Source organism: Mastigoproctus giganteus, chromosome 10, assembly GCF_048544385.1.
Source record: "Mastigoproctus giganteus isolate SK-2022 chromosome 10, ASM4854438v1, whole genome shotgun sequence".
Lineage (NCBI taxonomy): Eukaryota > Metazoa > Arthropoda > Arachnida > Uropygi > Thelyphonidae > Mastigoproctus > Mastigoproctus giganteus.
In genome coordinates, this window is record NC_143584.1 from 82,482,241 (window position 1) to 82,508,803 (window position 26,563).

The 26,563-nt window shown below is 38.1% G+C and overlaps 1 protein-coding gene across 1 annotated transcript in view; it reads left to right on the forward strand.

Moving 5' to 3' along the window:
- The window catches only part of LOC150079123 (sodium-coupled neutral amino acid transporter 7-like), a 183,836-nt gene that overhangs the window by 38,784 nt on the left and 118,489 nt on the right, over nt 1-26,563 (forward strand). The window contains exon 3 of the mRNA XM_090382961.1: nt 13,143-13,341. Within this exon, the coding sequence (XP_090239087.1) occupies nt 13,143-13,341 (199 nt within the window). The remainder of the gene's footprint in view (nt 1-13,142; nt 13,342-26,563) is intronic.

Genomic DNA, 26,563 nt, shown 5'->3' on the forward strand with positions numbered 1-26,563 from the left:
CTGGAAATCATTGGGGTACAAGTAAACACATGGGTTGGGTTAGAGTAGCTAAGAAAAAGAACTGGTGCATGTATACTTGCGTGTACACCAATGCTAGGAGTTTAGTAAATAAATTTGATGAATTCGAGGTATTGCTCAAAACATCAAAGGCAGATATTGTTGGGATTTCAGAGACGTGGTGTCACACAGATATAAGGAATGCAGAACTGGAATTTGGGGAGTACAATGTCTACAGAAAGGATAGACAGGAGAGGATGCTATTAGTTAAGAAATACATGAAATTCAAGGAAGTGAAGCAAGTCGACATCGCTGGACAGTGCAGTGTCGAGTCAGGTTGGTGTGACATAAGCATTGGGAGATCAAAATTGAGAATAGGAGTGTGCTATAGGCCTAATGACTCTGATGAGTATAATAAGAAACTGTACAGGGAAATAGAGTGGGCCGGTAAATCAGAGAGTCTTATAATGGGGGAGTTTAATTTCCCAGATATTGACTGGAATTTGGGGGCTGGTCACTCACACACTAGCAAGGCTTTTGTGGATTTATTGGATGATTGTTTTCTACATCAGCATGTTCGGTAGGCAACTAGAGGGATTAATACTCTTGATTTGATTATCAATAGTGATTCTTCATGCATTAGGAATCTGCAGATAAATGAACCACTACCTATTTGGCAGTGATCACAGTGTGCTGAAGTGGGATTTACCCAAAGAGGTAACTACCATTAGGGGTAAAGGGAAGGGTTATTACTTTCGTAAAGGTGACTACGATGGACTGAGGCAGTATTTAAATTCTATACAGTGGGACCAACTGATGATGTTACCAACAGCAAATTCAAAATGGGAAGCATTCAAAGAACTTATCTTGGAAGCTACTAGGCTTTACATACCAACTAAGAAATATTGTCCAAGGTTTAGGCCTAAATGGATGTCAGATGGACTAACGAGACATATGGCAGAGAAGAAAAATGCATGGCATACATACAAATTAACACGTGACACAGAAGCCTATGATAGATACAAGTTGATCTGTAACCAAGTTACAAAGGAGGTTAGGCAGGCGAAGGCAGATTAAGAGAAATCTTTGGCAAGGGATGCAAAGAAAAACAGCAAAGGGGATGAATCACATTGGTCCACTTGATATTGATGGGTCAGCTGTTGACAATCCTGCTCAGGTAGCTAACAAACTAAATGAATATTTTGCATCGACATTCACACAGAGGAGTTATTCACCTATGGAATGCCAGAGGTGTATTCAACTCTGGCAGTAAGCTAGAGAATCTTGTAATAACTGAGAGTAAAGTGGAGAAGAAATTGTTGAAGATAAACACACGAGAAAGGCACCTGGGGTGGAAGGGATCTATCCAGTTATATTAAAGGAGGCAGCAAAGGAAGTAGGCAAACCGTTAGCCATAATTATGAGAGCTTCCTTGGACTCAGGGGAGGTAGCCATGGACTGGAGATGTGCAAATGTGACCCCAATTCACAAAGGAGGATCAAAGGCTGGCACAAGTAATTATAGACCTGTGAGTTTAACTTCTCTTCCCGGAAAATTAATGGAGGCACTGGTTAAAGAAGCACTGGAGGATCATCTAGACAAGACTTCAGTTATAGCTCGGACACAGCATGGTTTTGTTAAGGGGAAGTCTTGCCTGACCAATTTGATTGCATACTATGATGCAGTCACAAAAGAACTGGATGGTTGAGGGAGGAGAAGACAGAGAGTGGTAATCAATGGACACTGCTCTTCGTGGACTAATGTTATTAGTGGAGTCCCTCAGGGTTCTGTATTGGGTCCATTATTGTTTTCTGTATTTATAAATGATATTGATGATGGTATATCAAGCTTAATGTCCAAGTTTGCAGACGATACAAAGGTTGCCAGGGTTGTCATGGACACTACTGACACTGTGCTGCTGCAATAGGATCTGGAAAGGTTGAGCAGATGGGCTGAGAGGTGGCAAATGAAGTTTAACATTGACAAATGTAAAGTACTACATATGGGAAACAGCAACCCCAGAGCAACGTATCAACTCTGTGGTACTACACTGACAGTGGTAGAGAATGAAAGGGACTTGGGGGTGGTTGTGCAGGCAGATATGAAGTTCTCTGAGCAGTGCAGACGGGCTGCAAGAGTAGCTCATGGTGTATTGTCAATGATATATAGGAATTTTTCTAGCAGGGATAAGGAGGTGATTATTCCCTTGTATAAGGCAATGGTCAGGCCACACCTAGAGTACTGTATACAGGTCTGGAGGCCTCATTTCAAGAAGGATGTAGAGCTGCTGGAACGAGTACAGAGAAGGGCAACAAGATTAGTGAATGGAACAAAGGGGTGCTCTTACGAAGAAAGGCTTAAGTTTTGCAAATTACAGTGTCTGGAGACTAGGCACCAGCGAGGTGATCTGATAGAGGTGTATAAAGCCTTGAATGGTTTGAGCATGCTCAATGCTGATGGGATTCTTCCTCTTGCTCAGAATAATCACCTGAGAGGGCATAAATTCAAATTGAGGAAAGACAGATGTAGGATAGACATGTGGAAATTTGCCTTTAGCCAGCGGGTGGTTGGTTGGTGGAACAGACTTCCATCCCTTGTCGTGGAAGTTGATAGCCTAAATAAGTTTAAGTCTCAGCTGGACAGGTATTTCGAATGAACAGAGGGGTGAAGTGGAAGTGGTTATTTTTTATTTATTTTTATTTATTTATTTGGCTGATGCTGCATAAGCTTGCTTTCTTGCATCAAATGCCTCTACTAATGCTAACAGCCACAATGTGAATTAATAGGCAGCAACAATGTGAGATAATATTCATTGCCTTTCATAAAATAAATTCTTATGTTATCTGGTGCAGAGTTAAGCCAAAAAAGGGACATCAGAATACTCAAAAATATTGTTTATTTCATCTTCCTTTTCAGAATCTTTTCTCTGCTCATGTGTATTTTCACTAGATTCTTCTCCACTAGTGGATGAATAACTTTGTCTGTTAGATCCTCTTGAGAAGATGATTCTTGTACTTGCTATTCTGATTTATCATGCTGAACATCAATTGCTTGTTTGTTTGTTATTTGGTTTTTAGGAGCATTAGCAACTAAGGCCATATTACTCCGGGGATGTGCGGTGGTCATTCCCTGACTTTTCTGCATCCTCTGTATTTGGTGGTCACTGGCTCAAACCCCGGTCTAAATCAAGAAGCATCTGCTATGCATTGCTGCTCCTGCCCACCTGGCTACAGAGGTGCCTACATCAATTGCACTAGATGTTGAAGGCGTAACACACTTTAGCAGTGATCCAGACATAGCTTGGATAATGTCTCTTGCTTTCTTTGCTTTTTTCTGTTGAAATCTGCTGAGTCCATTTTGCTTCATTTTGTTAGTTAGTTATTTTGTTTTTAGGAGCATTAGCAACTAAGACCATATTGCTCCGGTATATGCTGTGGTCATTCCCTGACCTTTCCGCATCCTCCATATTTGGTGGTGACAGGCTTGAACCCCGGTCTAATCAAGAAGCGTGTGCTATGCACTGCTGCTCCTTCTCACCTGGCTACTTAGGCGCCCTTCATTTTGTACTCATGTGTGGGGACCGCCGACCGGGCTAGCCGGTTGGGTAAAGTGTCTGCCTGGCAAACCAAAGGTCGCGGGTTCGAATCCCGCCTCGGGCTTGGATCAGAGTACAAAATGCAAAAACTTTGGGAGGTGCAATATGGCCACAGAAGCCAATGTGCCAACAACTAACAAAAAAAAAAAAAAAGTGTGGGGACCGATATAAAGAAGTTAATTAAAAAATGGAAAATATCAGCAAAATGTGAAATAAGTAGAAATCAAAATGAAAAATGAGTTTTCAGGAAATACAAAGGCTTGCCTGTATACTTCTCGTAAATCCACTCACCAAAAATGCGGTGCTAACTTAATGACTTGTATTGGGAACGAGATTAGCTCGGTGTGGCTCCAGCTAATAGAGAAGTTTTTCTTAAATTTTTACCATTTTATTGACTTAATTGGCATATTAATTTATTTTCTAGAAGTAGCTTTATATTCCTAGTTACGATATTTAGTTTATTTTTAACTTAGAGATTTTGTGGGTTATTACTTAGTATTGGTAAAACTTGTACCTTTCGAAACTTTCCGCCATTGTGTAGTATCAATACAGAACAGCATTACATATATCTCAAACTTGATAGCGTAAGGCAGTGGTTCTCAAACTTTTTAATGTGAAGACACCCTAAATCAATTGTGAAAAATTCCAGGTACCCCCAGCATTGCATGCATGGGTGCTCGCAGAATATTTTGTAAGTTGGTGCATGTGGAAGTGCAATGAAGGAATTTTGTTTTGAAAAATGCATGAAAAAAATGTTTGGCTTTTGGTACAGGATTTTTAAACAATTTTTTTATTTAAAAATTGACCTCATACTGCATTTTATGCACAATTTCTATATCTCTAAGAATAATAAATTGTATGAAAAAATCTAAATTAAAGAAATAATATTTGATTGTGTTTTCATAATTATTTTAATGTTTTTAGAACAATAAGTACATTTTCTTATTTATATCCAGAAACTGAAATAATTAAAAAAAAAAAAAAAAACTATATTGAAATTTTATTAATTTTAGTAAAAAATGCTTATTACAATAAAAATATATTCGTAAAAAGAAAACAAAACAATTAATGTGAATCATGTGTTTGATGCGATTTAAAATTTACATAGTTCATTTATGTTTGGGCATATTTTAGACAAACTTACTCGCACTTCATTTTCAACCGACTTCAGTCTTTCCCTCTTTTTAGTTTTGATATTAACGAGCGTAGAAAACCCAAGTTCACAAGTACGAAGTAGAAAATTCTACCAAAACTGAAGTGCTCTGGCTCCTATGTTGGGATATTCCTTCTTAATTAATATCCAAAGGGATTCAAATGAAATTTCAGAGTATTTTAATTGCAACATAAGGTCATTGAGAATTTGTATTAATTTCTCTTCTTCTTTAAGGCTTAACTCCATTTTATTAGATGTCAATTCAACAAATAGATTTCGTATCCAGTCAAAACTAACGATAAATATATCAGGAAAATAATGACAACTCTGTTCTTCTAGTGATGTTAAGTGTTCAGAAATTAACTTCTTTATAGTTTTGTTTTTTGGTGCAGCTCTCTTTGAAAACATTTCCATGTTGGCTTCGTTAACTTTAATTTTCCAAAATTTTACCCTGTCTTTAAAAGTGGCAATTATATCAGAAGATTTTAATAATTTTCATCTCTTCCTTGCGTACTGGAATTTACATTATTCAATTGTTCAAATATATCTGTTATATAAGCAAATTTTGTACACCAAAAATCATTTTTCAACAATTGACAAAATTCATGCTAGTTTTCTTGTTCTAAAAATTAAGTACAGTGAAACTTCTCCTAACAGACACCTATCTTTAACAGCCATCTCTCTTTAACGGACATCTCTCTACAACGGACATTTTCAAATTTCCCAACTCACCTCCATTGGTTTTAACGTGTTTTCAGCTTCTGTCTAGCGGATATTCTCTGTACGGACGCGGACAGGAAATCTGCACTGTTTTGTTTAGATTAGCACTTAATTTGATCTCCCCATAACGGACTACGGGAGACCTCACGGCCCTTTTTCTAGGAACTTTTCTTCCACGTATTGCCTCAGTTGTGTGTTTATTTTCTATTTCCGATTCTCTGAATTTTATCAAGGTTTACATTGTGGTTCTAAACCTTTTTTCAAGAATTTTAAGGCACGTGTAAAATTTCTGATGAATTCGGTGTGTGCAGGGGGGGGATTTGGTCGCCTTTCGTCTTTTGAGTTTCAGTTTTCAGTTTTGTTCAGTGTCGTGTGAAGTGCACAATGTCTTCTCGTAAACATTTAACTTTAAAAGATAAAGTCGAACTCATTAATGCGTATGATCGGCAAAAAAATAGTGTTCGCAATCTCGCTGCAAAATTCAAAATCGGGAAGACGCAGGTAAGCGACATCCTAAAGGAAAAAAATGAACTGCTCAAACAATTTTGGCAACACGGAAATGATCAGGTTCAAAAATCATTTCCGAAAACTGTTGGACTTCAAATTGACAATGTTACGTATGAGTGGTTTTGTCGCGCACGTGCTAAAAAAATTACCATTAATGGGCCTGTTCAAACTCATTAATGCATATGATCAGCAAAAAAATAGTGTTCGCAATCTCGCTGCAAAATTCAAAATCAGGAAGACGCAGGAAGCGACATCCTAAAGAAAAAAAATGAACTGCTCAAACAATTTTGGCAACGCGGAAATGATCAGGTTCAAAAATCATTCCCGAAAACCGTTGGACTTCAAATTGACAATGTTACGTATGAGTGGTTTTGTTGCGCACGTGCTAAAAAAATTCCCATTAATGGGCCTATTATTAGGGAAAAGGCTTTGGAGGTTGCGAAATCTATGGGAGTAAATGAGTTCAAAGCGTCTGAGGGATGGTTAGACAAGTTCAAAACTCGGCATAAAATTTCTTGGAAAACCGTAAGTGGTGATCTGTTGATACTGGAGTTCTAACATAGTGGACCGTCAAATTGGAAGATTTATGTCGTGATTTTGAAGCTAAGGATATTTACAACTGTGACGAAACAGGGTTGTTTTTTAAAGCTCTTCCTGAAAAAACAATGAGTCTAAAAAACGAAAAGTGCCAGGATGGAAAAATTTCTAAGGAATGCTTGACTGTACTATTGTGTACAAATATGCTGGGAGACTTTGAACAACCTCTTGTTATAGGAAAACCACAAAATCCTCATTGTTTCAAAGGCAAAGTTGAATCATTTGAATGTTGACTGGAAGTCTAATAAAAAAGCGTGGATGACACGAGATATCATGAGCGAATGGATAAGTCACTTTAACCAAAACATGATTCGTCAAAACAGAAAAATTATTCTTTTCGTGGATAATGCTGCATCTCACCCACACATTGAATTGTCCAACATTCAAATCGTTTTTCTGCTACCAAACACATCTGCAGAGTGTCAGCCCTTGGATCAAGGGATAATAAAAAATTTTAAACTTCACTACAGAAAACATGTTTTAAGACATCTCATTGCAAATTTGAACGATGTAACATGTGCGAGTGACCTTGCAAAGAAAATCAGCATCCTAGATGCGATTCAATGGATTTCCTCTTCAGTAAACGCAATTAGAAAACGAACTGTCGTGATCTGTTTTGTAAAGTCTGGCTTCTCAAACGCAAAAATTGAAGTTGTGAACAGCAATGTGGAGCACCAAGAAGAACAAGAACTTCAACATCTATTGATAATGTACGATACTTCAGCTACAAGTGACCCTGGCTACAAAGATATAGACTCGAACCTCACTATAGAAGATGGTGCTCTAGATAGCAACAACATTATCATCGATATTTTTCAAGAAGTTCCTCATGAGGATGAAGAAATGGAAGGAGGTCATTCTGTTGAAGAACATATTAATCACGAACCACCGATGAAAATAGAAGCGCTCATACAAATCAATTGTTTAAAAATGTTTTTTGCCGCTGAAGAAGATACTGAAGGACTTTCGATGGTTTCTTCACTCCAAACAAATGTTGAAAACAAAATTATCAGCCGGAAGAAGGTGCAGAAGAAAATAAGTGATTACTGTATGTATTTTTCTTAAGATAAAGTCATAATATGCATAGCACAATTGTATGTATATTATTTACAAAAATATTGTGCAAAATCTGTATATAATTTAATTTAATTTTACATTAAACGTTTAACGATTTTTCTTTATCTCTTGTGTATGTAATTGTATATTATTTACAAAAATATTGTTCAAAATCTGTACATATTTTAATTTAATTTTACCTTAAACATTTAACGATTTTTCTTTCTTTCTTTTTTTTTTCTCCCTCAGACTTATTGTTAGTGGATACTTCTCTCTAACGCACAAATTTTCGTTGCCCATGGCTGTCCGTTAAAGGGAAGTTTCACTATATTCTACTTTTAATTTGTAAACAAGACTCAATACTCATTCTTTGGACAGCCATCTGACATCAGTATGAAGGAGGTTCAAATGTGCAGATCCAAGTTCTTCACACAGTTTTGCAAACAACTGTGATTTGAGCAGCCTGCTCTTAATATAATTAACCATCTTAACTATTTCATTCAGGACAGTTAGTAATTCCTCGCCTAGTGTTTTTGCAATGATTTGACTGTAGATGATCTTTTTCAGATAGCTACCGAACTAAATGAGTATTTTGCATCTACATTCACACATGAGGAGTTATTCAAAGAGGAGAGGGCCATATGTTTAACTAACTCTAACTTGGAGTTAAATGATTTTGTAATAACCGAGAGCAAAGTGGAGAAGAAATTGTTGAAGTTAAACATAAGAAAGGCACCTGGGGTAGATGGGATCCATCTAGTTATGTTAAAGGAGGTTTCAAAGAAAGTAAGCAAACCCTTAGCCATAATTATGAGAGCATCCTTGGACTCGGGGGAAGTCCCCACATACTGGAGATGTGCATATGTATCTCCAATTCACAAAGGGGGACGAAGGGTGACACAAGTAATTACAGACCTGTTAGTTTGACTTCTGTTTCAGGGAAAATAATGGAGTCACTGGTTATAGAAGCATTGCAGGATCATCTAGACAAGAATTCAGTTATAGCTCAGACGCAGCATGGTTTTGTTAAGGGGAAGTCTTGTCTGGCCAATTTGATTGGATAGTATGATGTGGTCACAAAGGAACTGGATGCAAAAAATAATTTTGATATTATATACTTGGATTTCAAGGAAGTTTTCGATACTGCGGCACATGGAAGACTACTGTATAAATTGGAGCAGTATGGCATTAAGGGCAAATTGCTACAATGGATAAAATGATGGTTGAGTGGGAGAAGACAGAGAGTGGTAATCAACGGATACTGCTCTACGTGGACTAATGTTATTAGTGGTGTCCCACATGGTTCGGTGATTGATGATATTGATGAAGGTATATCAAGCTTAATGTCAACATTTGATGATACCAAGGTTGGCATTGTTGTTAATAACCGTAATGATAGTACGCTGCTGCTGCAACAGGATCTGGAAAAATTGGGCAGATGGGCTGAGAAGTGGCAACTAAAGTTTAACATTTACAAATGCAAAGTACTGCATATGGGCAGCAGTAACCCCAACTGAGTGGTGTTACACTCAGAGTAGTGGAGAATGAAAGAGGCCTTGGGGTAATTGTGCAGTCAGATAAGAAGTTTTCTGAGCAGTGCAAACAGGCTTCCAGAGTAGGTCATGGGGTCTTCTCAGTGATATGCAGGGATAAGGAGGTGATTATCCCCTTGTATAAGGCAAATGTTAGGCCTTGACTACTGTGTACAGGTCTGAAAGCCACATTTTAGGAAGGATGTAGAATTGCTAGAATAAGTACAGAGAAGGGCAACAGTACTGGTGAAGGGAACAAAGCGGTGCTCTTATGAAGAAAGGGGAAGGCTTACGTTCTGCAAATTGTAGCTTCTGGAGACTAGGCACCTGTGAGGCGATCTGATTGAGGTGTATAAAGCCCTGAAAGGATTGAGCAGACTCAATGCCAATGGGATTCTTCCTCTTGCTCAGATTACAAAGCTGAGGGAGCATAGATTTAAACTGAGGAAAGACAGTTGTAGAATAGATGTGCAGAAGTTTTCCTTTAGCCAGCAGGTAGTTGATTGCTGAAACAAAACTTCCATCTGTTGTTGTAGAAATTGATAAGCTTAAATAAATTCAAGGCAAAACTAGACAAACATTTGGAACGAATACATCAGTGAAATGGGAAGGTGTGTTTTTTTTTTTTTTGGCTGATGCTGTATAAGCTTGCTTTCTTGCATCATGTGCCTCTTCTAATGTTAATGCTAAAGACGAAATTTGTTAAAAAAGAACTTTGTGGAAAATTAAACATGTTTAAGGTTGAATATTGTTTTGATCCCCAGTTTTATGTGCCTTAATAACATACCAAAAATTTAAACGAAAGTATTACAGTTGCAGTCAGTTAATATAAAAATCAGTCTCTTTACATGAATTGAATTGTGTCAAATAGAAATTTCAACTAACAACTGTAAATTTAAGTGGAGAAAGATAAATTTAAAAAAAAAAAAAAAAAAAAAAAGTTGAAAGTATTTTGTTAGTGTTAATACCTTCCTTCTCATATTTTCAAATGATGGCACCCCTTTCTGGCTGGCACTCCAAGCAGACTGCCCTGCTATCCCCATTCCTTGCTACGCCTATACAGTACTGAAGATGAGGCCTTATACAAAAGAATAATCATCTCCCTTTCCCTGCTAGCAAAATTTCTGTAAGTTATTGACAAAACCCCATAAGCCGTTCGGATAGCATATCTGCACTGCTCAGAGAATTTCATGTGTGACTGCACAATTACCCCTCGTCTTTTTCATTCTCCGCTGCCCTGAGTGTAGTACCACACAGTTGATAAGTTACTCTGGGGTTACAGTATAGTACCTTGCATTTGTCAAGAAAACAAGAAAGATATGTGATGCAAGAAAGCAAGTTTATGAGCTTATGTAGCGTCAGCCAAAAAAAAAAAAAAAAAAATTTTTTTTTCACATATCCATTCCCTCTAAAAGTTTGTCCAGTTCCTCCTTAAATTATTTAAGCTATTGACTTCCACAACGACTGATGGAAGTTTGTTCCAGCAATTAACCATCCGCTGGCTAAAGACAAATTTATGCACATCTATTCTACAACTGTCTTTCCTCAATTTGAATTTATGTCCCCTCAGGTTCATAATTTGAACAAGCGGAAGAATTCCATTAGAATTTAGCATGCTCAACCCATTCAAGGTCTTATACACCTCAATCAGACCTCCTTGCAGGTGCCTAGTCTCCAGCTGGTGCAATTTGCAGAACTTAAGCCTTTCTTGGTAAGAGAACCCCTTCGTCACCCTCGCCTATCTTTTTTAACCTTCTCTGTACATGCTCAAGCAACTCTACATCCTCCCAAAAATGAAGCCTCCAGACCTGTATGCAGTACCAAAGGTGTGGCCTGACCATTGCCTTATACAAACAGATAATCACCTCGTTTTCCCTACTAGCAAAATTCCTGTATATCATTGACAATACCCAATGACCTGCTCTGGCAGTCTGTCTGCATTTCTCAGAATACTTCATATCTGACTGCACAATTACTCCCAGATCTTTTAATTTCTGCCACCCTAAGTTTTAGTACCACACTGTTGGTGCGTTTGTCTAGGGTTATTTCTACCCATATGCAGTACTTTGCATTTGTCAATGTTAAACTTCTGTTGCCACTTCTCAGCCGATTTGCTCAAATTTTCTAGATTCTGTTGCAGTAGCACACTGCCATTTCTGTCATTAATAACCCTATCATCCTTTTTGTCATCTGCAAACTTTGACAGTAAGTCTGATATACCTTCATTAATATCATTGATAAATATACAAAAAGTGGGCTCAACACCAAACCCTGGGGGACTCCACTAATAACATTAGTCCATAAAGAGCATTGTCCATTGATTACCACTCTCTGTCTTCTCCCACCCAATAACCCTTTTATCCATTGTAGCAACTTACCCTTAATACCATACTGCTCCAATTTGTACAGTAAAGCCTTTGTTGCAGCAGCTCATCCTGATGACTGCTGTTAACCACTTGCCAATCTTTGTATCATCTACAAACATTGAAATTAAGCCTGATATACCTTCATTAATATCATTGATAAATATTGAAAACAAAATGGACCCAGCACTGAACCCTGAGTAACTTTAATAATAACATTAGTCCACGAAGAGGAGTGCCCATTGATAACCACTCTCTGTGTTCTTCCACTTAACCATCCATTTATCCATAGTAGTAGTAGTAACTTGCCCTTAATGCCACATTGCTCCAGTTTGTATAACTGTCTTTTACGTGTAGTAGTAGTAGTATCAAAAGCTTTCCTGAAATCCAAGTATATGATGTCAAAATTATTTTTTGCATCAAATAACATGGTGCCATTTTGAAGTTATGAGGCATTTTTTGTTGTCGTGGCCATTCCATTAGGTTTGTCTCTATTCCCCTTCTGTTAATACCACTGTTACACAGTTGTGGAGGACTGTGTGACTGTGTACCACTGTTACACAGTCCTCCACAACTGCTTATTCATAAATATGTCCTTGCTTGTTTGTAGCTAGTCCAAATCAAACATGTTCCTGGGTTGTGGATAGAGGAATGGCCCTATCCATTAACAGGGGAAATTCTCAACAGCTGACACAACTAATAAATATTGTGCCAAAAATTTCAATTTGAGATTAGTACCATTCTTTACTTTTATCACTTTTATCAGTGTGTGTATGTGCATGGATGCATGCACATGCACGCGCGCAGGTGTTTCAATTGAAAAGCACCAGGATCTGTCTCATTTATTTTTAGGTTTAGTAGATATATTGGTTGGATTTTAGTCATATTTGAGCTGAAATTTTTGAATTTGTTGCTAAAATTGGACCAAACATTACTAATTAGATTTTACAATTTCTAAATTAAAATTTTGCTTAACCGAATGCTTTTTTTCTTAAAGGATGGGAGACTCATTCTCTATCCTCAGCTTAGTCTAAAATTCAAGTACAATGGTTGTATGTAATGTTTCTTCGTCAGTACATGTGCACTTACAGTTTGTGCTGTGGTTCCACATTCTAAGATTTTTTGTGCTATTATCACTATTATATTTTCAATTTTTCAAATAAAATGATTGGAGGTACAAAAGTACACCAGTGATGTTTTTTGACTAAAGAAGGATGGTGAACAACTTTCCCATTGACAGAAAAAAGAAAGCAGTCAATTATACAAAATTTTAATTTACCATATGAAGTCTAAATGATAATACTTTGTCCAATTTTATATCAAATTCAAAAATTTTAGCCAATGTATGGGCTCTAAAGCATTTAGGGCATAAGCCTTCTTAACCAATATATGGTTAAGAAGGTCCAGACAACAAATAACCTAAATCTAAAAATAATCGAGATGGTACCTTTTTTAATTGAAGTGCCTTGTACGTATACACATACATAAATCTGTATATGTACACATTTATGTATGTGTACAACCAGTTTTTTATTTTTATTTATTTACTTTTTTCCAAATTATGATATAAAAATACATTTTTTTTCTTTTACATAAAGAAACTTACCTTTCCATCTTTTCAGATATTGTTAACATTTGTAGTGGCAGCTCTGATGATCCTTGCTCACTGCTCAGATGCCAACAATAGTGCAACTTATCAAGATGTGGTATATAATTCCTGTGGAAAGCGAGCAAAACAGCTATGTGCCATTTCAGTTGTCCTGTACTGTTATGGCACTTGCATTACATTTTTAATCATTATTGGAGACCAGTTTGACAGAGGTACAAATTCTTAAAAGTAATTCGCTATTATTTTTTAATGGTACACCATACAATTTTGTTAAGGCGCACTATAGCCCCAGCAGCTTATGCACCATTAAACTTCCATAACACACACACACACACACAATTTTGTCAAAACAAAGCCACCTGGTCTACATTTGTTACAAGAGTTAGCTTCTGTAACAGTGGAAAACAAGTGACTGCAGTTTGGCCTCATATGCTACAGTGTCATTGAGAAAGGCAGCAAGAGAAATCAGTGCTCTTGATCTGATTATAAAGTGTCTCTTCATGCATTAAGAAACACCAGATAAAGGAATGACAAGGTGGCAGTGATCATAATATATTTATGTGGGATTTAATTAAAGATATAACTATGGTAAATGTAAAAGGGAAGGGATTCTAGTTTTGTAAAGGTGACTACAATGATCATTAGGGATGGGAATATCAGAAGTATACCAAGTTATAACTGGCAACTAAATGATTTTATGATAATTAAGAAGAAAGTGGAAGAGAAATAAATATGGCACCGAACTGTTTGGAATCTATCCAATCTATTAAAAGAAGCAGCAAAAGAGGTAAGTACATCTTTTGCTATAATTATGAGAATATCCTTTAATTCAGGGCTGGGGTTCCTATAGATTGGAGAAGTGCAAATGTCTTTCCTATTCACAAAGGGGAGGGAGGGAGGGAGGGCATGATCAAAGGGTAAAGTGTGTAATTACAGACCCCATAAGCTTGACTTCTGTTTCAGGGAAAATAATAGAGTTAGTGGTTAAAGTAGTATTACAGTATTCATGCATTAAGAAACACCATATAAAGGAATGACTCGGTGGCAGTGATCATAATATATTGATGTGAGATCTTGACGGGAATAGAATTATACAGAAATCATAGCATGGATTTGTTAAGGAGAGATGTTGTCTGACCAACCTATTAACAGTAACAAAGGACTGGATGCAAAAATTAATTTTGACATCATATACTTGGATTTCATAAAGCTTTTGATACTGTTTCACATGAAAGGCTGCTGTACAAATTGGAGCAATGTGGTGTTAGGGGCAAGTTACTGCTACTTTTAATGGGATGGTTTAGTGGCAGAAGACAGTTGGCGGTTATAAACGGATATTGCTCTTCTGTGACTAATGTTATTAGTGGAATTCTTCAAGGTTCAGTGTTGGAGCCCTTACTGTTTTCAGTATTTATTAATGATATTGATGAAGGCATGCCAAGATTGTCTGTTTTAAAAATGATATAGAAACTGGCAGGGTGGTTAATGACAGGAATCAAGGCATTCTACTGCAACATGACCTAGGAAAATTTGGCAATGGGCTGAGAAGTGAAAATTGAGGTTTACTGTTGATAAATACGAGGTATACTACATATTGGCAGGTAGTAATTCCAGAATAGCATACTAGTTAGGCACTACCACACTCAAGGTGCTGGAGAACAAAAGACACATAGGTTAATTATAGAGTCTGATATTAAGTTCTGTGAGCAGTGCAGACAGGCTGCAAGGACAGCTCATGGAGTGTTTTGTAATTGTCAGGAGACTAATGTTATTAGTCTTCTGACCACTTTTGGAACAGGTTCAGAGAAGAAAAACAACTTTAGTAAACTATGCAAAAGGGTATTCTTATTATTAGAGACTTCAGTTGTGTAAATTGCAGTGCTTGGAAACTGGTTACCTGTGAGAAGACTGAGACCTGATTAAAAAGTTTTTGGCTTTACATGGATCAAATAAATTAAATGCTGATGGCATCCTTGCTCTTTCTTAGACATAATACACAAGTGAACATAAGCTTAAATTAAAAAGGATATTAGTAGGATAGATGTGCGGAAATTTACTTCCAGCCAGAGAGTAACTGATTGTTGGAACAAACTTTTAAATAGATGTGTGACATAAGCACTGTGAAAGCAAAAATGAGAGTAGGAGTGTGTTATAGGCCTAATGACTCTAATGAGTACAATGAACAGTTGTACAGAGAAATAGAATGGGCCAGTAAATCAGATTGTATTATAATGGGAGATTTTAACTTCCCAGATATTGACTAGAACTTGTGGGTTGGTCACTTGTTCACTAGCAAGACTTTTGTGGTTTTATTAGATGACTGTTTTCTGCAGCAGCATGTTCGAGAGGCAACTAGAGGGAGGGAGGGAGAGAGAGAGAGAGAGAGAGAGAGAGAGAGAGAGAGAGAGAGAGAGAGAGAGAGAGAGAGAGAGAGAGAGTAATACTCTAGATCTGGTTATTAGCAGTGATTATTCATGAATTAAGAATTTGCACATAAAGGAATGACTAGGTGGTAGTGATCACAGTGTATTGAATTGGGATTTACCTAAAGATATAACCACCATCAGGAGTAATGGGAAGGGTTTTAGTAAAGGTGACTACAGTGGTCTCAGACAGTTTTTACATTTCGTACGGCGGGGCCTTACATTCTGTACAGTGGGGCCAACTGATGTTACTAACAGCAAATTCTAAATGGAAGCATTCAAGGAATTAATCATGGATGCTACTAGGTTTTAATACCGATTAAGAAATACTGTTCAAGGTTAAGGCCTAAATGGATGTCAAATGAACTAAAGAGACTCATGGCAGAGAAGAAAAATGTATGGGATGCATATAAATTGTCAGGTGACATCGAAGCCTATGGTAGATAAGCTAGTCTGTAATCAAGTCACAAAGGAGATTAAGCAAGCGAAGGCAGATTACAAGACATCTTTGGCAAAGGATGCTAACTAAGAAAAACGGCAAGGACTTCTTTACTTATATAAACTCTAGAGGTAAGGGGATGAATCAGATTGGTCCCCTTGATATCGATGGTTCAACTGTTGATGATCCTGCTCAGATAGCTGACAAATTGAATGAATATTTTGCATCTACATTCACACACGAGGAATTCTTTAGGGAAGTGAAGGACAGAAGCTTATTAAACTCAAAAAGGGAGCTTAATGATTTTGTAATAACTGAGAGCAAAGTGGAGGAGAAATAGTTGAAGTTAAATGTAAGAAAGGCACCTGGGATGGATGGGATCAATCCAGTTATATTAAGGGAGGTGGCAAAGTAAGCAAGCAAACCCTTAGCCATAATTATGAGAGCATCCTTGGACTCAGGAGAAGTCCCCATGAACTGGGAATTTGCAAATATATCCCCAATTCACAAAGAGGGATCAAAAGGTGACATGAGTAATTACAGACCTGTTAATTTAACTTCTGTTCCGTGGAAAATAATGGAGTCACTGGTTAAAGTAACATTGCAGACAAAACTGCAGTAATAATTCAGACACAGCATGGGCTTGTTAAGGGAAAGCCTTGTCTGACAAATTTGATTGGATACTATGATGTGGTTACAAAGTAACTGGATGCAAAAAATAATTTTGATATCATATTCTTGGATTTCAGGAAAGCTTTTGATACTGCTGTGCATGGAAGACTACTGTACAAATTGGAGCAGTATGGTATTAAGGGCAAGTAGCTATAATGGATAAAAGGATGGTTGAGTGGGAGACGACAGAGAGTGGTAATCAGTAGACGCTGCTCTTTGTGGACTAATGTTATTAGTCCACAAAGAGCAGCGTCTATGTGGACTAATGTTATTAGTGGAGTTCTCCAGGGTTCGGTGTTAGGCCTGCTGTTGTTTTGTTTATTTATCAATTATATTGACGAACATATGTCAGGCTTAATGTCCAAGTATGCAGATGATACAAAGGTTGGTACGGTTGTTAATGGCAGTAATGACAATGTACTATGGCAACAGGATCTAGAAAAGTTGGGCAGATAGACTGAGAAGTGGCAACTGAAGTTTAACATTTGACAAATGCAAAGTATTGTATATGGGTAGAAGTAACCCCCCAGAGAAACGTACCAGCCGTGTCGTACTACACTTAGGGTGGTAGAAAATGAAAAAGACCTGGGAGTGATTGTCCATTCAGATACGAAGTTTTCTGAGCAATGCACACAGACTGCAGAGCAGGTCATGGGGTATTGTCAATGATGTACAGGAATTTTGCTAGTAGGAAAAAGGTGATTATCCCTTTGTAGAAGACAGTGGTTAAGCCACACCTTAAGTACTGCGTCTGGAGTCTTCATTTTTGGAAAGATGTAGAGTTGCTTGATCGCGTACAGAGAAGGGCAACAAGATTGGGGAGGGGAATGAAGGAGTTCTCTTACCAAGAAAGGCTGAAGTTCTGCAAATTGCAGTGTCTGGAGACTAGGCACCTGCGGGGTGATCTGATTGAGGTGTATAATGCCTTGAATAGGTTGAGGATGCTGAATTCTGATGGGATTCTTCCGCTTACTGAGAATTGAATTCAAATTGAATCAATTTGAATCAATAAATTCAAATTGAACAAAGGCAATTTGTTGTAGAATAGATGAGTGGAAATTTGCTTTTATCCAGCAGGTAGTTGATTGCATTGATACTTCCTTGCATTGATGCAAGGAAGTAAGCTTAAACAGCAACAACAAAAAAAAAAAAAAACTACATAGTAGTACAGACATGTGATGCAAGAAAGCAAGCATATGTAGCAATGGATTTCACACATCCATTCCCTCCAAAAGTTTGTTCACTTCCTCTTCAAATTTATTTAAGCTATCAACTTTTATAAAATATTTAAGGGCAAAAGCATCATTTTAACGTAGCCATCTACCAAAGTAGATGGCTACTTTGGTAAATGGGTATTCTACCAAAGTAGCAGTTCTACAATCATTCTACCTCGTAGCATGAGGCCTTTTCCCTTAAATATTTTATAGAAGTTAATAGCTTAAATAAATTTGAAGAGGAAGTGAACAAACTTTTAGAGGGAATGGATGTGTGAAATCCCTTGCTACATATGCTTGCTTTCTTGCATCACATGTCTGTACTACTATGTCGTTTTTTTTGTAATGTTTCTGTATGTAGTGTGAGTACTTGTTTGGAATACATAAGTTTCCAACTTATACAGAGTGTCTCAAAAATACGCGGCATAACTTCAGGAATGAGTTCCTCATATGTAGACAATAAAAATATTTTATATCAACATAGTTCCAGAAATGCTTGGTTTCCGAGTTTTGTAGGTCTGTCATGACACTTAACTGTTCAATCACCTTATAGTAATTGTTCAAAATATCCACCTTCTGCCTGAATACAGGCAGAAGGCATCGATGTTTCATGAACTCGTGAAGATGATACCAAATTCCTGGCATGTTTCGTATTGTCTCACAACCTGCCACAATTCAATTGCGGAGAGTTTTCACATCAGCTACCGGAGTCGAAGCCGACTAAGCTAACCGGGTGGGTAAAGTGCCTGCCTGGCAACCCATAGGTCGCGGATTCTAATCCCGCCTCGGGCTTGGATCAAAGCACTGCAAAAACCTTGGGAGGTGCATTATGGCCACAGAAGCTGATGCGCCAACAACTACCAAAAAAAAAAAAAAAAAACTGGAGTCGAATACACCAATGACTTTAAATGGCCCCACAAGAAAAAATCTAGTGGGTTTAAATCAGTGAGCATGGAGGCCAAGCAGTTGGTTCACCTCTACGTATCCACCGACCAGGAAACCTTCGATTCAGGTAATTGGAGGCTAGGTGGCTGAAATGTGTGGGAGTGCCATTGTGCACGAAGTGTGCTTATTGGCGAATGATTGGTGGCATTGTCATCCAAGAAATCAGGCACATTGTTTTCCAGAAAGTTTCTGTACGCTTGCCCTGTGAGTTTGTTTGGAAGTACATGGGGCCCAAATACCTTATCACCAAAAACACTTGCCCAGATGTTGAAGCTAAACCACTGTTGGAAGAATTGCATGTGGGTTTTCTTCAGCCCATACATGCTGATTGTGAAAGTTTTGGATTGTCTCATGTGAACTGTGCTTCTTCTGTGAATATCAGTAAGGAAAATGAGAATTGTACCACACTGCTGCAAGAACCACTGGCAGAATATTACTCGTGCAGGGTAATCTGCTGGTGACAAGGCCTGTACCCATTGCAGATGGTAAGGATACAGTTGGTGTTCTCACAACACTCTCCAAATAGTTGAACGTTGAACAGCCAGTTGCATTGCTATTCTGCGTGTGCTGATTCCAGAAGTGGCATGCACAACATCTAAAATCTTCTCCTCTACTTCAGAAGTCATAGATCTTGGTTGTCCTCTGTTGGCAGCACGAGGTGTAAAGGTCCCATGTTCACAAAAGCGGTGATGGATACCTTCAAAAGTTTTCTTGTCTGGATATCTTTGTTCTGGGAACCTTTCGTGGTATAAACAACGAGCTTCCAGAGCATTGCCGTCCGCCAAACCATACATAAAGTGCATATCAGCTTGCTCCTGATTTGAGTACATGGTCAGAATGGAAAACCACCAGATTCTATCAGTACCTTGTGATGAAGGAAATTGCCTGTGGGAGATAAGACATTCCAGTTAATAACTCGGAAACCAAGCATTTCCGGAACTATGTTGATATAAAATATTTTTATTTTATAGACAATACTTTCATATGTAGACCCATACTTTCTTTGAAAAACCGAAATGTTTTTCTGTGGTTAGGGTAAGTGATACAAACCTGAAACCATTTCCAGATAATAGAGGATTTATTCAGATTTTTAATGACCAATCTTAAAATGTGTGCACTGCAGTACATTGCAGCATAATTGCAAAACTGTAATCACCACAGTATTTACCTACTCCAAGAAGGTGCAGTGTACCACATTACAAAAATATACAATTTATGGGAAAGGGAGCATTCTCTCTATGGTTCTAATTAACTGAAATTTATTGAAATGTTGTTTATAAAACTTTTGCTCAATTTACACTTGTTTTGCATAGTTCTTTAGATACTGACATGGAGTTGCTTTTAGTTGCACACTGCACAATAGCACTGCCCAGCATTGCTGTTTTCAGCTTAGATTTGGGTTTCAGTCACATCTGGTTTACATATTGTTTATCTGCCTTTTGTGTTCATATAATTGATTTTAGTTTACTGTACTAGGTTGTTTCTACTTTTTTTTTTTAAATACCCTAAAAGAGAGAGAGGAGTCGAAAAAAAAAAAAGAAGAAATGTTCTCATATATACACCGGCATGACCACCAAGTCAGTGAAGTTTACAATAAATCATCAGTACAAATGTTAATCGTATTTAGCAGTCACAGGCTTGAACCCTGTCCACTCAAAGAGCACGTGCTACTGCACTCATGCTCCTGACTAGTAGTAGTAGTAGTAGTAGTGGCACATGATGCAAGAAAGCAAGTGTAGGAGCTTATGCAGCATCAGCCAAAAAAAAAAAAAAAAAAAAATCACACCATTCCCTCCAAATGCCTGTCCAGTTCCTCCTTAAATTTATTTAACCTATCAACTTCCACAACGACAGATGGAAGTTTGTTCCAGCAATTAACCACCCGCTGGCTAAAGGCAAATTTCCGCACATCTATTCTACATCTGTCCTTTCTTAATTTGAACTTATGTCCCCGTAGTTTCGTAACCTGAACAAGTGGAAGAATCCCATCAGAATTCAGCGTGCTCAACCCATTCAAGGCCTTATAGACCTCAATCAGATCACCGCGCAGGTGCCTAGTCTCCAGCCACTGCAATTTGCAGAACTTAAGCCTCTCTTGGTAAGAGAATCCCTTCATTCCCCTCACCAATCGTGTTGCTCTTCTCTGTACACGCTCAAGCAAATCTACATCCTTCCTAAAATGAGGCCTCCAGACCTGTACACAGTACTCAAGGCGTGGCCTGACCATTGCCTTATACAGAGGTACAATCACCTCCTTTTCCCTGCTAGCAAAATTCCTATATATCATTGACAAAACCCCATGACCCGCCCTAGCAGTCTGTCTGCATTTCTCAGAAAACTTCATATCTGACTGCACAATTACTCCCAGGTCTTTTTCATTTTCTACCACCTTAAGTGTAGTACCACACAGTTGGTACGTTTCTCTGGGGTTACTTCTACCCATATGCAGTACTTTGCATTTATCAAGGTTGAACTTCAGTTGCCACTTCTTAGCCCATCTGCCCAAATTATCTAGATCCTGTTGCAGTAGCACACTGCCATTACTGTCATTAACAACCCTGCCAACCTTTGTGTCATCTGCAAACTTCGACATTAAGCCTGATATACCTTCATCAATATCATTGATAAATACACAAAACAACAGTGGACCCAACACCGAACCCTGTGGGACTCCACTAATAACATTAGTCCAAGAAGAGCAGCACCCATTGATTACCACCCTCTGTCTTCTCCCACTTAACCATCCTTTTATTCATTGTAGCAACTTACCCTTAATACCATTCTGCTCCAATTTGTACAGTAGTCTTCCATGCGCAACAGTGTCAAAAGCTTTCCTGAAATCCAAGTATATGATATCAAAATTATTTTTTGCATCCAGTTCCTTTGTGACCACATCATAATAACCAATCAAATTTGTCAGACAAGACTTTCCCTTAACAAACCCATGCTGTGTTTGAATTATTGCTGCAGTCTTGTCTAGATGATCCTGCAATGCATCTTTAACCAGCGACTCCATTATTTTACCTGGAACAGAAGTTAAACTAACTGGTCTGTAATTACTCGTGTCACCCTTCGATCCACCTTTGTGAATTGGGGACACATTTGCACATCTCCAGTCCGTGGGAACCTCCCCTGAGTCCAAGGATGCTCTCATAATTATGGCTAAGGGTTTGCTTAGTTGCTTTGCCGCCTCCTTTAAAATAACTGGATAGATCCCATCCACCCCAGGTGCCTTTCTTGTGTTTAACTTCAACAATTTCTCCTCCACTTTGCTCTCAGTTATTACAACATCATTAAGCACACTGCTACAATTTGATAACCTTCTTCCATTTTCAAACTGTAATAATTCCTCACGTGTGAATGTAGATGCAAAATACTCATTCAGTTTGTTTGCTATCTGAGCAGGATCATCAACAGTCGAACCATCGATGTCAAGTGGACCAATCATATTCATCCCCTTTCTTTTAGAGTTTATATAAGTAAAGAAATCCTTGCTGTTTTTCTTAGCATCTTTTGCCAAAGATTTCTCGTAATCCGCCTTCACCTGCCGAACCTCCTTTGTGACCTGATTACAGACTAGCTTATATCTGCCACAGGCTTCTGCGTCACCTGATAATTTATATGCATCCCATGCATTTTTCTTCTCTGTCACGAGTCTCATTAGTTCATTTGATAACCATTTAGGCCTAAACCTTGAACGATATTTCTTAATCGGTATATAAAGTCTAGTAGCTTCCACGATTAATTCCTTGAATGCTTCCCACTTAGAATTTACTGTTTGTAACATCGTCAGTTGATCCCACTGTACAGAATTTAAAAACTGTCTGAGACCACTGTACTCCCCTTTATGGAAGCAAAAACCCTTTCCTTTACCCCTGACGGTAGTTACCTCTTTGAGTAAATCCCAGTTCAGCACACTGTGATCACTGCCACCTAGTGGTTCCTTTATCTGCAAATTCTTAATACAGGAATGATCACTGCTGATAACCAGATCAAGTGTTACTTTCTCTGGTTGCCTCTCGAACATGCTGCTGCAGAAAACAATCATCCAATAAATCCACAAAAGTCTGACTAGTGTGTGAGTGACCAACCCACAAGTTCCAGTCAATATCTGGGAAGTTAAAATCCCCCATTATAAGACATTCTGATTTACTGGCCCACTCTATTTCTCTGTACAATTGTTCATTGTACTCATTCAAGTCATTAGGCCTATAACACACTCCTACTCTTATTTTTCATTTCGCAGTGCTTATCTCACACCAAACTGACTCAACAGAGCACTGTTCATCTATATTAACTGGGTGCACTTCCTTTGATTTTATGTTTTTCTTAATTAACAGCATAACACCCCCTCCCTTTCTGTCCTATCTATCCTTTCTGTACATATTGTACTCCCCAAATTCCAGTTCTGCATTCCTTATATCTTTGTGACACCACGTCTCTGCTATCCCAACAATATCCGCCTTTGATGTCTTGACCAACACTTCAAATTCATCAAATTTATTTACTATACTTCTAGCATTGGTATACATTGTTACCCTAACACATCCCATATACCCAACTATTCCATGATGACTGCCATCCGTCCCTGAAACCCCCAACACCCCTCGCTCCAGGTCGCTACTTATTCTAATAGAAGTTGTGCAAGAATCACCTTCACCTCTGCCTGCGGTTACTGTTAAACTATTAGTCTTTGTATCCCCCCAAACTAGCAGTTTTCCGACCCACCTAACACTTCCTCAATAGCATCAGCAAATATTCTTGCACCCTTTCTATTTAAGTGTATCCCATCCCTGTAGAAGCAATCTCTCCTGTTAACAAGTACAGTCCAGGCTGAAAAAAATTCTACCCCTTGAGCCTTGCACAATCTTTTCAGGGCCGAATTGATCGACAAGGCTCTCATCATGTACTCCCTCCTATCGTGTCTGGGCAGAATTGCAGACACTTTCAAATTCAACCCTATTTCACGGCTTTTTTTCAACAGTGACCTGTACTTGTTGAGTAATTCCGCCGGTCTCCTACTCTTAATATCATTAGTGCCAATGTGTACAACTATATCACCTTTTGTGCCCTTGAAAGATGATATCCGCTCTACAACGTCATCAACCTTTGACCCTGGCAGACATACCCTGGTCCTGTTCCACCTATCCTTTTTACAAAGGATGTTCCCCGTTTCCCTGACAATAGAGTCACCAACAACTACTAGCTCCTTTGGGACCAGCGCATTTTGCCTTAGGGGTTGCCGCTGTGTTGCGTGATGACCAAGTGCAAGCTCTGGCGTTGATGTGGGCAGCTGAGAGCCTGATGGGCCCCTCAATTTAGATCTTTCGAGGGCATCCACCCTGTCCTTCAAACTTTCATATAGGCCCACAACAACGCTGAGTTGTCGCCTGATTTCCTTACACTCCTTACATCGCGCACACACAAAGACATCCCCCATGGCAATATCATGTTCCGTTCCAGAGAGTTCGGCAAACATTTCACAAGTTGCACATTTTTTTAGGCTGTGATGCGTTGGAGAATTGCCCCCCTCAGTTCTCCCCCGAGTCACAGCACTCCTGCCACTTTGTGCCCGTTGCTTTGCTGCTCTAGTTTGGGGCATGGTAGTTTAAATTAATAAAATCAATAAATTAAATGTCAATAGTATTTGAATAGAAACTATTAAATAGAAACAGTGAAGCGTATTACTATATAATTATGCGTTAGAGCTACCTAGCTACCTCAATTAAAAAATTTGAATTCCCTACCACTATATCCAAAAACAATGGCTACAAAAATGGAACGAAATAACGGTTTTACCTATCGTAAGTAAAATCCACAAAAACTCTTTATCTAAATTAAAAATAAAAAATAACCAGCGTAACTATAACTATATGACTACGTATTAAGTACAATATAAAATAACAATCATGTAAATAAAAGGCAAACACTTATCGTTTTTGCAGAGCCTGTAACTGACAGCTGTAACTTTTAAAGAGATTCAGCGCCCTCTTTTTTTTTTTACTGTACTAGGTTGTTTCTACTTTTTTTTTTTAAATACCCTAAAAGAGAGAGAGGAGTCGAAAAAAAAAAAAAAGAAGAAATGTTCTCATATATACACCGGCATGACCACCAAGTCAGTGAAGTTTACAATAAATCATCAGTACAAATGTTAATTCTATTTAGCAGTCACAGGCTTGAACCCTGTCCACTCAAAGAGCACGTGCTACTGCACTCATGCTCCTGACTATTCGGCTATATCATTAATGCAAAGAAGGTAGAAGCTATTTAAAAACTTTGCCATTGGAAACTAATTGGACAAACAAAAAGAATGGATTTGGGAAATTGCTAGATATATGCTACACATTTGAGCAATCTAAAAATTAGCAGTATCACAAGCTGTTATTGTAAATATTGTAAATACATTATACCTATAAGATTCCAAAATTATAAGGTAAGTTTATTGCATTTTTCAAACATTTACTGTGTTATTGCATATTACTCTTTTATTGTTAATTTATATATTTAAATGTTTCTGCTACATTTAATATTGTTTTATAAAGAAATGGTGCTAAAACACTGGGCAAAAACCACTAGTTTGAATTATTTACATTATTTTCTATAGATAAATCTTTCCTGCTTAATGAGATTCACTTAGCACGCTGTTTTTATTGCCCTAGTTAAGAATGCTAATATGTAATCTAAAATGCTAATATATAATAAGAATGCTAATAACGAGAAAAAGGAAAACTGGAGGATTTTTTTTGGAAATTGTTATTGTTCAAAAATGGGAAAAAAAATTTAAATATATATATATATATATTTTAAATTCAGATAAAGTAAAAGTTACCTTCACCTCTAGACAGCAATCAAATGCTAGGAGGGTAAACAAAAACATAACATAACAATACAAAATCTATATTGAGTAATATAAAATATACAAAGATAAAGATACAAGGCGAAGGCAGATTATGTTCGAAATAAATACTCAATATACAGTCAGCGTCTGTTCAAGCAGAGTGCCGGCAGGATGTTGTAGGCTGACAGGAACAGGAGAAGGAGCACAGATGATTCCCAATTACAGAAGCCACGTAGGACTACGATGAAATGAAGGTCTAAAATTGTAAGACGGCATAGGTATCTGCAAAATCTTTCGTTCAGGGTTGATGTTTAAGTCGTTGAGAAGTCCAATTGTGTTTGCTGGGAACATATGACTGAGCAAACTGATTTGGTTGAGGGCAGGTCGGATCACAGATGTTTGCCGATTACTTATTCTTCTGTTATTCTTGGGCAGGATGATGAGGCTATCAATGCTGGGAGCATCTAGTTTACTGGAAATGAGCTAGAGAGGGTAATTATGTTGCGAGTGGTGATGATATGCTTCCAAGGGTCATTCCATGCAGCGAATGTACTATATCCCTTGAGATAGTAAGGGGCTGTCCTGAAGCCCTATTGAGGGATTGAAGAAGCCAATACTCAATCCCCAAGAACTGCCACAGGTAGATTGGAGGGGCAGAGGACCAGATTTCCGATGCGTAGAGAGCCACCGGTACTACACAAGATCGGTTATACTTAGTTGTCAGCTTGTTATTGAGGTAACCCACTAGTTTCGGTTGAGCTGACCAAAGGGCTGAGAAGAATTTGTTTCTAGCTTCCTTGAGGTGCTCCTGAAAAGACAGGTTTGAATCCCAGACCAAGACTAGGCCCTTGTGAGAGTTGACAAGTTTAATTTGATGTCAATTTATAGAGAGTGCATTGGGAT